A 16,226-nucleotide genomic window follows, 5' to 3' on the forward strand; every position below is an offset into this window, starting at 1 on the left:
ATTAGACGATTTAACGGCTGTATTTGTCAACGTCTTTAGTGGTGTCATTGATCGCATTTGATTATTAGAAGCAAAGAATGTTAACCTGTTAAATTGCCAGTGCTGTAGAGCAATAGGGAAGGAGTAATAACAGCTCATATGGATACATGCAAATCACATCAAAATTTGAAGCAGGTTCAGCTTTGCTCAGGAATATGGATTCTGTATAGGACTGTAGATTAAGGTATCTACTGCAGTGATTCATTTGATTTATTTTCACCTAGACCATTTGTGTTTGACGAAATGCTCAATCACATATAAATCATTTATTGCAGTTAGCTTTCATAGTGTTTTCTTTCTTCTGTTCCTCTGTATCTGTGTAACACCGTAATCTCAACCCGGTTCCCTGGGTCATTTTTACATTTGTGTTGTCTTCCTGTTTGTTATAGATGATGCAGGTTTTTGTCTTTTTGCAAGCATGTCACATACAAATTCTTGTGTAACTAAAGAAAATGGTAATTTGTGCTTTGTTTTAAAAGGTTTGTTCAGAAAATCAACGCTTTGAGAAGCTGATGGAGCATTTCAAGAATGAGGACAATAACATTGACTTCATGGTACTATTCCAAAGCCAAATCAGGCAACTGCCGGTGGCTTTTATTTATCCTTAACTACCATTCAAATTGTACATTTACTTTGTAAAAGTAGATTATTACTACACAGTCAATACACATCTAGTTTCTGCTGCATTGTGCCACTTAAAAAAAATCCTAAATTACAGGTCAACTCATTCATAACTTAGACTCAGAGGAGCAGGCTTTTGTGTATTAAGTTCTTGTATGTTAAATTCACAAGTCTGTGTCAGCTCGCTATCATGTAGTCATTCATGTGTGAGAAATGCCCTCTAAAAACAAGAAACATTCCATTTGCACCTTGCTTCAAGTCAAGTTTTTAATAATCTGTGTTTCTGCAGTGTTCATTTAGTCTCAGGTTTTGATGGCAACACAACAGATGTAGTTCTGTATTCGCCATTTGATTATTATTAATATTCGTCTAGTTCTTATTTGAGGAGAAACTGCAGCAACTGTATGAAGCAGCTAGTCAGTGAAATCTGATTGCTTTTTTGCTGTCTCCTCTCCTGTCAAATTACCCCAGTATGTTCTGTATACACTATATGGTTAATAGCATTTGGACCCCTGACAATCACACACCTGTGTAATTTTTTAAAATCCCATTCCAAAACCATGGGCAATGATATGGAGTTGGTCCTCCTTTTGTTCGGCATAATGGCCTCCTTTCTCCTGAGAAGGCTTTCTCTTTGATTTTATCTATGAGGATTTGCCCATTCAGCCAGAAGAGCATTAGTGAGGTCAGATACAGATGTCAGATGAGGAGGCCGGGGGCACCAGTTCATCCCAAAGATGTTCAGTGTGGTTGAGGTCAGGGCTCTGTGGTGTTCCACTCCGACCTTAAAAACAAAACATGTCTTCATGGGCATCGCTTTGTGTACAGGGGCAATGTCATGCTGGAACAGGTTTGGATAGGCCCATTAGTTCCACTAAAGGGAAAGTGTAATGTTAAAGCATACCTTCTAGACAGTGGTGTCAGGCCACATATCATTGCAATGGTCAGTTGTCCATATTTTGTCCATGTAGTATATGTTTCCAAATGCACACCTGGTGTCCCATGTCTTAATTCTCTCTTAAGTGGAAGGTGAAGACATTTTTCAAATCCAGAAAGCATTTAATTTTTTGTGATGTGATACATTTTGGTTTCTTAAGTTTAATCATGCTGCTACGATTGTATCTCCTTTGTAGGGTGATGGGCTTACTAAATAACTGTAATCTAGTGGGCACATTTTACCCTACATATACTTAATAAAGGGAAAATAATTTCAGTGGTCGGGCATCATCATGCACACTAGTTCTAGCTAACTAGTGCTGTAATGTAGTATTTCACTGTAATTGAAAGGTGTAGTAAAACAAAGTAGAAGATCCAACCCCAGATTTTTGCAATCACAACTTAGATAGTGCTTTATTATCCTGGACATAATAATAATGTCAACTAATAATTTAGTGGGTTTTTTTACTATTCTCTCTAATAACTTTCAGCTTTTCACTACCTTCCAGGTGGCATGTATGCAGTTCATAAACATCGTGGTCCACTCAGTAGAAGATATGAATTTCAGAGTGCACCTACAGTATGACTTCACTAAACTATGTTTGGATGAGTACCTGGATGTGAGTATACATTAGTATAGTGGCATAAAGGCCAGGAATATTTAGCTGTTTTGTTGGAAAAAAACAACTATTTTTTTTAAGCATTACTCAGATGTTTTATAGATACACTCATCCCATGGATACTCTTTCTCTTTTTTCTTCTCTCTGGGCTCTGAGTAGAAGCTGAAGCACACTGAGAGTGATAAATTGCAGGTACAAATCCAGGCCTATCTGGATAACGTGTTTGATGTTGGAGCTCTTTTGGAGGATGCTGAGACGAAGAATGCAGCACTGGAACGAGTGGAGGAACTGGAGGAGAGCATGTCTCACGTGAGTGCCATGTTTAGACACCTGTCACAAAGACCATGAAGACAAAAATAAGCAAAGTTTCTTACTTATAAATGTGTTTGACTCATCTGCCTCTCCCTTAAAACATCTCCGTTTGGAAAGAGTTTAACAACACTGCCCTCACGTCTAGATGCTCATGTGTTCTGTAACCGACTTCCATTGTTAGCTAATAAGTTGAAGGTTAGGATAGGAAAAATAACATTCAGGTCTTAGGGGCTCTTGGCCTGACTTTTAAATTCCTTGTATGGTTCTGGGTACAAACCTTAGTTTTATTCCTCCAGCCATCAAATGGACTTTATTAAACAAATTAGATCACAAAGGAAATGACATGAATAGTGCCCCAGATACTTGATAATTAGCATGCCAAATCTTTAAAGTCATTTCAGCGTATGCATCGAATACTGTTGAACACTTTTGTTTAGTTATTTGCCCTTCCTATTTAAAATGTTTCAATAGAATTGACTCTGCTAATGCTGAAATGTGTTTTTCTGGAATTGTAACCTTTAGATTTAAGGCCATAACCATGACTGGATTAGCAGTTCCCTATAATCTTATTAATATGTGCTGTTTGATGTGTATCTCTGTTGATGCACCAATTTACCACAAGAATATTAGTCATATTACTTTGAATGCAAATTATTATCAGCTCTTATTTTACGATTGTTATTAAACTATCTTGATCTAAGGCTCTCTTAATTTTCACAAAAGTATGAGTTTCTGTTTGTGAACATGTCCTTAAACTCGCAATGTAGATGACCGAGAAGTTACAGGACACAGAAAATGAAGCCATGGCAAAGATTGTAGAACTGGAGAAGCAGCTAATGCATAAAAACAAGGAACTGGACTCTATACGGGTGAGATTTCCTGCCTCTTTATCCATGTCAGAAGAAAACCTTATTTTTCTATATAAAAATAGTAAATAGAAATATAACCAAACCATTTGCAGGATGAACAGACTAAAATCAGTATGAATGCTGTTTTTTTTTGCATTTGGGCATAGGATGGCTACAAGGATGTTAGCTCACAGGTGCACACACTTAGGAGGATGGTGAAGGAGAAGGATGAGGCCATTCAGAGGCAATGCACTCTGGAGAAGAAGATTCATGAACTGGAAAAGCAAGGAACCATCAAAATCCAGAAGAAAGGAGACGGGGATATCGCCATCCTGACTTCTGCTACATCCATGAATGGTCTGCTGGCAGGCACAGAGGGTGTGACAGGGGTACCCAAGGGTGCCTTGGTGGGGCTTGTGGGACCAAGTAACGGCATAGAACCGGGCATGCCAATGCCACCACCTCCCCCTCCACCCCCACCGATGCCAGCGATACGTGAGTGACTTAGATGTACTTCTGTGCTTAGTCACATAGATAGACTCTCTGCTAATGCATCAAAACTCAGTTATCCTGATAAGTGCTCTGTTGTTTGAACTGTAGTAAACCTCATTTAAAATATTTAGTGTTTGCATTTGCCTCTACAGCATTTTATAAGCTTATAATTGAAAACGATAACACATGAATGGCAGCCTCCAGCTCTAGCAGTTCTCTTTTGTATGACACAGCAAGTGGATTAGAAACAGTAAATGGCTTTATATTTGGTCTTGCTAATTGAGTCTCTGAGTCTCTGTGGGTGAAATATCTTCTGGCAGGCTGTCGTAGCATGTCTCTCTCTGTGTGGCTCTTTTAAATATTGTCTCGTTTTGTTTTTTTCTTCTGTCATTCTTTGGTGTTTTTTGTTGTTGGTCCATTTGTATTCTTTCTTATATCTTTGTTAACATTCACGTCTGTCGTTTAATACTTTAGTACTCAACGGTCCATCAGCTGTCCCTGAGCCACCCCCTCCTCCTCCACCACCACCACCACCTCCCCCTCTTCCAGGCGCTGGCTACACTGTAGAGGAATCTTCCCCCATGCCCCCACCTCCACCGCCCATGGCACCCCCTCTACCAGGCTGTGGATCCCCCACTGTAATCTTCAATTCAGGTCTCGCAGGTAAGAAGCACTCAGTTATGTCATATGACCCTCCTTTATCTAGTTGGACCTTATTGCTCTTCTTAGTTGTGCATGATAATGATCATCAAGTCTGTGGGTGTTTAATCACTGCTCGTTAGCGCTGTTTAACTTCCTATCAAGGCTGTTTGGTCAAATAGAAATGACTTACTCATAGTCAAATAAATACATAATCCAAATGACAGTGTTTCCTGCAGGAGGGAAAAGTGCCAGATTTTCCAAACTAGACCAAATAAAGATATAATAAGTATCAGTGATTAAGTGTGAATTGTCAGACTATTATGTAACGATAAAAAAACAGTGAAAGATATTTCTGAAAGCAAATCATCACTAAATGTGTTCATCTTGATCTACTTAAGATCTACTTAAAATGATCCCTGTCTGATTGAATTTGTCCCTCTGATGTAAATGAACACCATAGACAGCGAGAACAAGCCTTCTTACTATAAACACTAAGGCTGTGAGAACTTTATATCACTGAGATGTTCATGGTTAATTTCTTAAATGCTGGTGGCAAGTTGAAAAAGTCATGCCACAAATGAGACGATATTAGTGCCATTACCTTGAAACTTCTACAGATCTCAGACAACTAACCTTTTATGATAATTGCTGATCAGAAAGTTGATCAGACCTTCTAGGATATTTTTGTGTCGTTCTTACTGATCTCTTGCATTTTGTTTCTCTTCTATCTTTGTGCCAACATAGATGGACCCATCAAGCTGTTCTGTAGGTTTTCTGTTTTGTGTTTGTGCTTTTACTATTTCTTGTTCACATGTAGAATTTGATGAGATGGCATTTTTAGTCCTAAGATGCATAATGATCAACAGAATTCCCATCAGTTTCTGGTGCACCAAGGCAGCTTACTTCTATTGTTCTGCTTGAACCCAGGCATAAAAGTAAACGCTCTGTGCAAGACTTTTCCTTCACTCTGATCACTGTTCAATCCAAATAAGGAACATTTTCTAGACTTCACTTTGCACAGTTCAGCAAATGACAGCATACAGATGCCAAAGTATGAAACCACATGTTCCATGAGACGTAAGACCTTTATACTTATACTTGTTCATTACAGTTGAAATCCATGACACTATTCAGAAATTGTGGGATCCACAGTTGTACCTAACCACAATTCCAATTCTCTAGTACTCTTTCAGTCAATTTATTACGTTGTTAGATTTTGAATCGTATAGCCCCAGCTAGACTCATTATCTTCAGAGGCTAAAAATGCCATTGTGTGTGTTCTTTTGTAAAGCATGTGTTGTGTGCTGCATGTTAAAATACAGCAGCATGTCACTACAAGTGAGCCTGCAGATAAGGTACAGGAAGTGTGGCTGGATTTGTTATTTTACTCAATCTATCCATACCATTATTTTGGCACTTCTCCCCCTAATGAGCCTTAAATATGTATATACACACTTGTCCATACAGTGAGGAGATCCAGTAGTTGTGGACGATATATGGGTTGGGTCTGTTTTAACATTTACAGCATTTAGCAGACGCCCGTAACCAGAGCGACTTACATTATCTCATTTTTATACAGCTGAGCAATTGAGGGTTAAGGGCCTTGCTCAGGGGCCCAACAGTGGAAGCTTGTTGGACCTGGGATCGAACTCACAATCATCCAATTGGTAGCCTAACACCTTAACAACTAGGCTACCACATGCCACAGTGAAGGGTCATGACCAGTCAAGTCCTTCTGAGAGAAGAACCGAATAACCAAGAGTTTCTATCCTGACAGGAGGGTTTTTTCAGGATGATACTACCTAATAACTTCATCCACAGGGCTCACTGAATGGTATGATGAGGATGAAAATTAAGTAAATCATATGCCATGACTATCACAGCCAGTAGATATTAACTTAACTGGATATCTGAAGCAGATTTTAGACTGGCTGGTGTGTTAGACAATGCTCTCGACAGTTATCAAAATCCCAGTCAATGGAACATCTTTTAGAAGAATGGTGTTCATCTCTTCAGCACAGTCCCTGAGATTTCCGTGTCTGGTGGCTCATGGTAGCCCATCACCTTCCTAAGTCATTCTTCATTTGTCCTTTGTCACCCATCTGTATACGCACTGTATAAGGTGGACAGTCTGTTACATCATGTCCTACGGTCTGTACTATAGTGCACAGCTGCAGCATGCTGAGTTCTCTTCACAATAAGGCTACTCAGTCCAATAATAGTATGTGTACCAAGGGTTGGTAACAAGAAAGTGAGTCACTCTTATTCACACAGTCACCTGACCATGACTGAATGGAGTCAGTCTGTTTCTCCATACTGCTCACATTTCTCACTGTTGCCATGGAACTTCAGTGTCAGTATGAAGGTTTTATGCTTTTCTGTTGTTTCCCACAGTGACTCTGCTCCACTTTGTGTTTGTCACCACTTCTATATCACTCACTCTAACGACATTGTCTGAACTTTAACTGGTGAACATACAGCGTATAAAACACGTATGCTTTTTGTGATGCTTTGCAGCTGTGAAGATTAAGAAGCCGATCAAAACGAAATTCCGAATGCCAGTGTTTAACTGGGTGGCACTGAAGCCCAACCAAATCAATGGCACAGTCTTCAATGAGATTGATGATGAGAAGATACTGGAGGTAAAAACTCTCACACTACCCTAAATTATGCCACAGCACTGAATACAGTATGCTTTTGCTCACCCAAGTGATAACCTGTAGGATTTATATGCAAGTATATTATATTCTGTTTATACGTTGTACCTGATTTTTAGTATTTACTGTATTTAGAACAGATTTACACCAAACTGTGCACACTGACAGGATGAAAATCTAAAGCAACTGTAATGTCCTGTTTCTGTTATTTCCTTTAGGATCTGAATGTAGATGAGTTTGAGGAGATATTTAAGACAAGAGCACAGGGCCCTGCAATTGATGTCACATCTACCAAGCAGAAGACCATCCAGAAGGTCCCTAATAAAATCTCACTACTGGACTCTAACAGGGCTAAAAACCTGGCCATCACACTCCGAAAAGTGGGCAAGACTCCGGAGGAAATCTGCAAAGCAATTCAGATGTACGTTATATTACCTTTCATCGTCCAAATCAGTCATTTGTTTTCAATTTTGTTTACTTTACCTCTCACTACACAGTTCAGATGTACTGTAGATCTTGCATGCTCATACTGCTGTCTTCTGTGTAACAAGAATCCCCATAGTCCTCTCTTTCTTCTGCCGAAAACAATGTGAAGGTCATTTAGCTGCAGCCACATTTTGATTTGAAGCAGGCACCTGGTAAAGCATGTAAAGTGTTTCATCTTTTTCTCCTCGCCTCTCTCAGGTTTGACCTGCGGATGTTACCGGTGGACTTTGTGGAGTGTCTGCTGCGTTTTATCCCCACAGAGTCCGAGGTGAAAATGTTACGGCAGTACGAGAAAGAGAGAAAGCCACTGGAAAACATCACGGATGAGGACCGCTTCATGATGCAGTTCAGCAAGATCGAGCGCCTCATGCAGAAGATGACTATCATGGCATTTGTGGGGAACTTTAACGAGAGCGTGCAAATGCTCACTCCAGTAAGTTACATGTTACCTTTATATAAATCCCTGCTGTTATATCTTATGTCTGTATTTACTGTATTTTTTACTCACTCAGTATCTTCCATCTTTTTTTTATTGTAATTTATAGTTTACAGCTTATTTCCTAATAATCTATAATTCTGTAAGTGAGGGTTTCCCATGCCTTTTTATTTTGTCTGTGTCTTTTGGTTGTGCACGCTTATAAAACCTTTTTTTTTCTGACTCAACAGCAACTGCATGCCATTATTGCAGCATCTGTGTCCATCAAGTCCTCACAGAAACTGAAGAAAATCCTGGAGGTTAGTGTGTTTTTTTTTATATAGTGTGTTATCTTTTCCTTTCTCTTTGTACACGCTTACTGAAACCCTCTCATTCTTCTTCGCTTCAGATTATATTGGCTCTTGGGAACTACATGAACAGCAGTAAAAGAGGGGCCGTGTATGGCTTCAAACTCCAAAGTTTAGACTTGGTACGACTCACTTACTTTCTGTTAAGCTGCTGAAGTCCTTTCTTTCTCAGTATTAAACTAACCTGCTTTTGGGTTTTTAGTTAATAGACACCAAATCGACAGACAGGAAGACAACACTATTGCACTACATTGCAAATGTAGTGAAGGAGAAGTACCAGCAGGTGGCGCTGTTCTATAACGAGCTCCATTATGTGGAAAAGGCAGCAGCAGGTACAGTTTATAGGAAAAAAGTAAACCGATGTAATGCCACACGTCTAATATTGCGTCGTTCTTATTTGTGAGAGCATACAGTGAAAGTTCTGCATTTTTGGCTGAGTTTGGCTTTTTTCTCTGTGTAGTTTCTTTAGAGAATGTGCTACTGGATGTGAAGGAACTCCAGAGAGGAATGGATCTAACTAGGAGAGAGTATAGCATGCATGGCCACAACACGCTGCTCAAAGACTTTATACATCTAAATGAGAGCAAGCTCAAGAAGTTACAGGATGATGCTAAGATTGCACAGGTACTTACTGTAGCATTCATGCCTTCAATCACAGGGTTTGAAGTTGTTGTTGTTGTTGTTTTGTTATGTAATTATAGCCAGTCAGCCTCAGCCAGAGTAGGTATGTATTGTGTCATATGTCGTGTTGTGTATTCGGGGCTTTGACACTGTTGTTTCCTTTCAGGACGCTTTTGATGAGGCGGTAAAGTTTTTTGGGGAGAGCTCCAAAACCCTGCCTCCATCAGTGTTCTTCCCGGTGTTTGTGCGCTTTGTGAAGGCATACAGGGTAAACCTGCCAGTCAGACACCTTCGAAATGACACAACTGCAGTCTAACACAGTATGTAACACAGAAGTCATGCACATGATTTACTGCATGCTGTTTTCTTTATCTCAGCAAGCAGAGGAGGAAAATGAGCAGAGGAAGAGACAGGAGCAGATGTTGATGGAAAAGCTGCTCGAGCAGGAGGCCATGGAGCAGGAAGATCAAAAGGTAAAACGTGCTGTGTGTGTGTGTGTGTGTGTGTGTGTGTGTGTGTGTGTGTGTGTGTGTGTGTGTGTGTGTGTGTGTGTGTGTGTGTGTGTGTGTGTGTGTGTGTGTGTGTGTGTGTGTGTGTGTGTGTGTGTGTGTGTGTGTGTGTGCGTGCGTGTGTGTGTGTGTGTGTGTGTGTTTCCATTTTTATATAGTCCAAAACTGGAAGTGCAGTTCTGCAGATAAATCAGTGAAACATTTGAACACTCATATAGATCATGTTTAGAAATGGGGACAAGTGGAAACAGAGACTGACTCTGTAAAGTCACTGGGCAGTTATATATCAAAAGCAAAACATTATTCTGTGCCAGGAAACAGCAAGCTACTGCTAAAATAAACATGTATGAAGCCACTGTCAATGGAAAATATATAAAAAATAATAATAATAAATGTAAAATATGTATTGTGAAATGTTGTGTTTAGAGCAGGCAAAGTTAACAAGAATGGATGGGTATATTTGTGCCAAACCATCAGTGAATATTTATAATGTATGAAAACATTTTCTCTGTTAAATTGTATTCAACTTTTATTATTAAGGAACAATAAAATACATTTATTTATAGAATTGGACAATAGAGAGAGCAAGTGAGAGAAAGTGTGTGTGTGAGAGAGAGAGGAATGTGTGTGTGTGCGAGAGAGAGAGAGAGAGAGAGAGAGAGAGAGAGAGTTCTACCCAAGTATTTGAAACAGTTTTTTGTGTGCGTGTTTGTTCAGTCTCCCTCTCATAAGAATAAACGACAGCAGCAGGAGCTGATAGCTGAGTTGAGGAAGAAGCAAGTGAAGGACAGTCGTCATGTTTACGAGGGAAAAGATGGAACCATTGAGGACATTATCACTGGTAACACACACAGCTTTCTTTACACACACATTCACAGGATGTACATCAGTGCTCCTCACACATTTGCGCGCACACACACACACACACACACACACACACACAAAATCCTTATCTTCTGGCCTGAGCTGGGATTGGCTGCAGTGCTGTAGATCAGTGTGCATGAAGCATTGCTTTATAACAGTGTCCGAACAGCCATGGCAACCTTAAAGCACTAACAGTCAATAACCTAGCTAAAGCTCTTAGCTTATCCACCTTGATAATCTTGATAACTAATCCAATACAGGAGAAGTAAAATGTGTGATCCGTGTAAATAGTCTGATCTGCCGTTAGGTCACTTTACGTGGCCCCTCATTGATCTCTTTCACTGAGAAACATTCCTCAATAGCAAAGTAGGACTTGAGCTGACAAGCTTGAGTGTGTTGATGAATAGATGTGGAATGTTGGCTGCTCTCATGCTGCTCTAATACATCTCTTACATCTTACTTTATTTAAGGATCAGCTAACAGTAGAACATGTTATTAACCCATTAGACTGTATTGATTGTGCTGTGCTGCTGAAGATGCAGTAGCTGTGCTAACATTCTAGCTGCTCTGCTGGCTGGTTAACTGTTCATGTTGTGTGTGTGTGTGTGTGTGCGTGTGTGTGTGTGTGTGGCTGTTTTGTCTGAACGCAGTGCTGAAGACTGTCCCCTTTACGGCGCGCACGGCCAAACGGGGCTCGCGCTTCTTCAATGAGGAACTCCATTGTTAAAGTTTACATTGTCTCTCTTAAAGGTTGCTAGAAATAGCATGCTTTCTCTTTCTCATTTTAATCCTCTGTGTGTCCCTTTCTCACCTCACTCCTCATGTTTTACACTCTGGTGGGAGCACAGGTTGTTTGTCCTCCATTTTGGTTCGCTCACTCACTCACTCCTTTGGATGTGCTCCAAACATATGTGTGTGTTCCATCTTCTGGGTGTGTCCATAATCACCATGTCTACCATTTTCCTTCATTCCAAAACCCTGCATGAAGGCGGGTGGTTTGGGGGCGAGAGTGATCTCATCACAACTTCCGCTGCATGGAGTGTATCACCACAAATCCATATTTATAAGTGTAGCATAACCATCATCACCAATCAGAGCAAGGCAAATGCCATGATGAGTCAACAATACCTGAGAAGTAAACATTGTTTTTATGGTTTAGCTGATTGAAAGCTCATTTTCAGGAAATAATCTACACTGATTACATTCCGAAAATAAGGTTAGTTGTAGTATGGGTGTGTTCAAGCGCTGTGCTTAGAGCGCCCTCTGCTGGCGGTTATTACACATCTCATTCACTGTGCTGTTTAAAACGGAAATAAAATCAAGGCATTATGGGCGAATAATTAAATAGTATTTATTTATTTAAATATTCTCTTAAAAAAAGAGAGAGAAACGTTTTATGTGCATCTCCAGGTATTTTGGCTCGTTTCGTGGCCGTCTGACTTGCTTGAGTGTTTCATCAGTCCATCGTGATGTGTGTATGATGTTGTTGTTTTTGTGTGGCTTGCATGATATCGACTCGCTCCATCTCATTGCATGTGGCTTTTCTGTTCCCTTCCCATGGTACTGCACGATCTATCTGAGCTTGGATTAACGGGAAGTGCTCGTGTAATTCCCTGTTCCAGCTAGCTACTTTAGTGTCATATTAATCAACTGTTGCATGAATCATGCACATACTTTTTGAATGTTGGCTTTTTTTTGTTTTTCTTTTTCTCACTCAGATTTTTAAACTGCTTGACAATTTGCTTTTATTTGAATGTCTATTTGGTCGCTTGCATGGTCATTTTATTTATTTTAAATGCAGATATGCACCTTAAATAATCCTACTATGCATTACTGTTTCTTTTTCTTTATCAGAGGGTTTTTTCGTGCATATTTTGGTATTTGCTTAATGGTGGGATGCTGGAGGTCAACATGCAAAGCAGCTTGAGTGTTGACAACGAAAGTAATTCTAATTCATGCTCCATGACAGCTTGTGCTCATCATATAGCCATAGAGTGCTTCTTCACACAGCTAAAGCCTGTCTTGCAGCTTTACCCTCTGATCTCTTACCCCTGGGCAGCTTGGCTTGATGTGCTTGGAGACCTCTCTGTCCGGTCGCCTCTACTTTATTTTAACCTCAGTTTTTGTCTCCTCTCCTCTTAGCCTTAAAGAAGAATAATATAACTAAATTTCCAAATGTGCACTCGAGGGTAAGGAACTCGTCCAGTAGCACCCCAGTGGTGATGGATGGTACTCAAACCTGGCAAGCATCCCTTTCTATTTATCCCTTTATTTTACCTAACCTCACCCTCTCTGTTCTAATTATAATGTTTATCTTTCTCTCTTATCTCTCCTTCTACATCATTATGAAAACATGTCAGGGCTAATCAAGATTAATTGTCGGGACTGGCAAAGTCTGCAGATAGTTGCTCCAGTAAACAGCCCTGCTAGCCTTTCCGTTTGTTCTATAAAGTTATAAATGAATAGAGTCTCTATCTCGAATGGAATAAACGTCTAAGTGTGTGCTAAGCATTTTGTTCTATTAATGAGAAAGTTATTTTAGTGAGAAGACAGACATCCAGTTCCAAATTTATCTGGAGTAATATTCTGTTTAGCTCAAGCTGCATTGTCTGATTTCCAGCACACCCAGCCTCTTTAAAAATGTTCTCCCATGATGACTGACAAGACTTTTCCTCCATCAGATCTAAGAAACCAGCCTTACAGGCGCGCTGACGCAGTGAGGAGGAGTGTGCGGAGACGTTTTGATGATCAGAGCTTACGGCCAATCAACAATGCAGAGCTGGTGATGTAACGAAGGCAGAGTGGATGTGATTGGTTGAGATTAAGATGGGACTGAAGGAGAGGTTGTCAGCCTCTCTGTGTGTGGAAAGGAATGATGAAGGATTGAAAGAGAGGACATTCATCTCAAGGGCCAAAAGCTCAAGCTTCTTTCGACCAAGTGCCTGAATTTTACATTTGTGTGATATTGTCTTTATACTTTTTTTTATTATATATTGTTTTATTTCAAGCAATAGGAATTTTTGCTCATTTAACAAAAGTGGATCTGAACATCATATTGATCGAGATGGAAGTTCACTCAGATGGAAATCCGTAGTGAACTCGTACATTCCAGTGGGAAATACCATGTTGCTTTTACTGCACAATGTTGTTCAAAATCACTAAATGTGTACAAGGGCTAGGTGTGTTCTTAAAGATTCCAGGCATGTTGAGCTTAGTGTAACTCAAAAAGATTGGAAAGGCTATGTAGCATTGTGAATGACAACATGGCAGGATTCGTCAAAAACTGATAGAGGGATTAGAGAGAAGTGTTAACAGAAAGGTGAAAGGTTGTGTAATGTAGATGGTTCCGAGTTAATGTGAAATGTATATAACGTAAACATCGTCACTTAGCAGTGTTAGCAGACCAAAATTCACTCAGCTTACTATTACATGAAATCAGTCAACTATTTTAGCGTCATGCCATGAAATGGTCCGTCTTCAAACCGTATCATAGTGAAGTGACAGATAATGTTGTGCCCAGGTGACCCCCAGCTTTTACTGACTGAGTGACTGACCTTCAGTGGGAAGATTCAAACTCTGTAGCAGACTGACTGGATCCAATAATCAGGACTGTTTTAGTACAAATACAGTACAAGCCAAAGAAATACAAAAGAGCACCGCCTCAGATACCCGATTCACCTTTTATGAACATTCTTTACAAAGTATGCTGTGTCTTCAGTAACACATTACACAGTAGATTATTCAACCACTGAAGCCAGTCTGTTCCATGTGGCTTATGCAGACCACTACCATTTTTCAGACCACTACCATTTTCCAGGTCCAATAAGAAAAAAAAACCAACAAAAAAAAAACAAACGAGAAATGCTTTTAATTGTACAGATATTTTGCAACAAAAATGGTTGCATTTTAAAAAAAAAACTTTACATAACCTTCATTATCATAAGGTTAATATTGTACATATTGATTTCTTCATCCTCTTACTCCATTTGAATTTTACTTTAACTTATAGGTTTGTTTTTTATTTTGTATATTTAATTACAGAAACATGAATTTGATGTATCTTTAAGTATATTACAGACATCTCAGATTTTACGCTTGCCTGGCAGTATTAAGGCAATAGAATGAATAACTGGCACAATCTGACGCCATGTAACCCATCACTAAGTAATACTGACATGTCTCTCTGTACACTGCCAGCCTTCGTCCTTAACGCGTTCTGTTCCTTCTATAAACCTGGATCAAACTGGCATGACTTCTTGTCCTCTAATAAAAAATGTATCTTTTGCTGTGTTGTAATAGCTGAATTTGTTTTTAATAACACGTTGTGTTAGAGCCGCAGTTTTTCAGCGCCGATGATCGAATAAAATATTTACATTACTATAACTTTACTGCGTTACAGCTCACTGATTTGAAACAAATGATGGAGAGTGTGTCAGAAAGAGCCAGGGTTCTGTCTTCTACTGAATGTGCTTGTTTAATGCAAAAAGACTTTTTGCCAGATGGGTGGAATTACAACGATAGTGTGTACATTGTCAAAAAGATATTAAAGGGATAAAAGTGGCTTTACTGTTGTGACTGGCACTAAACAGCTATATAAAACATGCAGTATAACAGTGGCATGTATCTGATGGAAACTGCTAACAGGAGAGATACACTGCTCATGCTAGCACTCAATCAGAAGCTACAAAATCAGTCTATATGTATTCTTCAGTAGCTACAGATAATACGCTGAATGAGTGAAACAGTCCAGCCAGCAGCCTCACTTCCTGAACATTCTACTGTATAATGAGAGCTGACAGGATAGGAAGTCTCTGGCTTCTGAGTGGAGTCTGTTTTCTCTTTCTGTCAGAGAGAGCATGATTTCTACATCGCATGGTCAAGTGCAGCAGGACAGTGTATTATCTGAACTCTAGAACCACTACTCTCCCATCATATTGAAAATAAACACTGCTTATCTACATCCGGTACTAAAATGACACGTCCTTTAAAGTACTGTGATTTTAGAGCAATGAGAGGGTTCTGAGGTTCCTCTGTGGACTGCTGCAGCTGTTTGTGATTCTGAGCGTTCACAGGAAACATTACTGGTTGTGTTAATATCATTACGGGGGTTGACTGTGATTAGAACGAGAGGATGAGATTATTGAGCTGATCAACGACGACGATCCTTTATCCAGGACTGCAAGATGGGACCACAATGAGGGTCACAGAAATGCAGACAGTGCTTATACTGGAGGATCAGGGACCAAACTGATTCACTTACTGAAATAATCGCTTCCCGAAACACATGCAGCAGAACTTCAGCAGTTTGTAGCTACTGTGCTGGTGGCTGATTTTAAGGTCTCTTCAAGGATTCCATGCAATGTGTAGATTGACCAATTTTACAGACAATAAGGTCTATCAAACAAGTTCTATCAAAAGCAGACTAATGTTCAAAATGAATATGAATATAGCATTTGGACTAGACACATTATGCATTCTAAATAGATACATATATGAAAATAGGATACTCTAAACCCTGACCTACTATTTTGTTTACATTTTTCAGATGTAGAAAAACTAAATCTAGCATGTTTTACAAAAAAGTACACAGAATAATCACAGTATAACATCAAGTCAATTGAACCTCAGGAATCTCAATCTGTCCAGTTAGAAAGCATAATTGATTTTCAATCAGTTTTACCTGCTTTAGTGCAAATGGTCTCTCCTTATCCTTAACTGTGTTGTCTCTAGTTTTGTTCATCCAAAGAGATTCTCCTCCTTTCACAAAGAGATTTGGTGTTTCACTATGGAGGACAT

General features: G+C 39.6%; 1 protein-coding gene across 8 annotated transcripts in view; it reads left to right on the forward strand.

Moving 5' to 3' along the window:
- The window catches only part of fmnl2a (formin-like 2a), a 46,116-nt gene extending 31,402 nt beyond the window's left edge, over positions 1-14,714 (forward strand). For 3 of the 8 annotated variants that reach the window (XM_027164184.2, XM_027164188.2, XM_027164191.2), the window contains 17 exons: positions 519-593; positions 2,106-2,216; positions 2,376-2,525; positions 3,296-3,397; positions 3,544-3,871; positions 4,343-4,531; positions 7,028-7,152; positions 7,386-7,588; positions 7,852-8,086; positions 8,320-8,388; positions 8,478-8,558; positions 8,639-8,768; positions 8,897-9,060; positions 9,224-9,325; positions 9,435-9,530; positions 10,284-10,407; positions 13,112-14,714. In XM_027164184.2, coding sequence (XP_027019985.2) covers positions 519-593; positions 2,106-2,216; positions 2,376-2,525; positions 3,296-3,397; positions 3,544-3,871; positions 4,343-4,531; positions 7,028-7,152; positions 7,386-7,588; positions 7,852-8,086; positions 8,320-8,388; positions 8,478-8,558; positions 8,639-8,768; positions 8,897-9,060; positions 9,224-9,325; positions 9,435-9,530; positions 10,284-10,407; positions 13,112-13,221 — 2,394 coding nt within the window. In that variant the 3' untranslated portion in view covers positions 13,222-14,714. Of the gene's footprint in view, positions 1-518; positions 594-2,105; positions 2,217-2,375; positions 2,526-3,295; positions 3,398-3,543; positions 3,872-4,342; positions 4,532-7,027; positions 7,153-7,385; positions 7,589-7,851; positions 8,087-8,319; positions 8,389-8,477; positions 8,559-8,638; positions 8,769-8,896; positions 9,061-9,223; positions 9,326-9,434; positions 9,531-10,283; positions 10,408-11,080; positions 11,181-12,572; positions 12,673-13,111 lie in introns of those variants that run through there. The other 5 variants (XM_027164186.2, XM_027164190.2, XM_027164185.2 and 2 more) reach the window with 4 other exon arrangements.
- Positions 14,715-16,226: the final 1,512 nt, after the last annotated feature.

Source organism: Tachysurus fulvidraco, chromosome 6, assembly GCF_022655615.1.
Source record: "Tachysurus fulvidraco isolate hzauxx_2018 chromosome 6, HZAU_PFXX_2.0, whole genome shotgun sequence".
Lineage (NCBI taxonomy): Eukaryota > Metazoa > Chordata > Actinopteri > Siluriformes > Bagridae > Tachysurus > Tachysurus fulvidraco.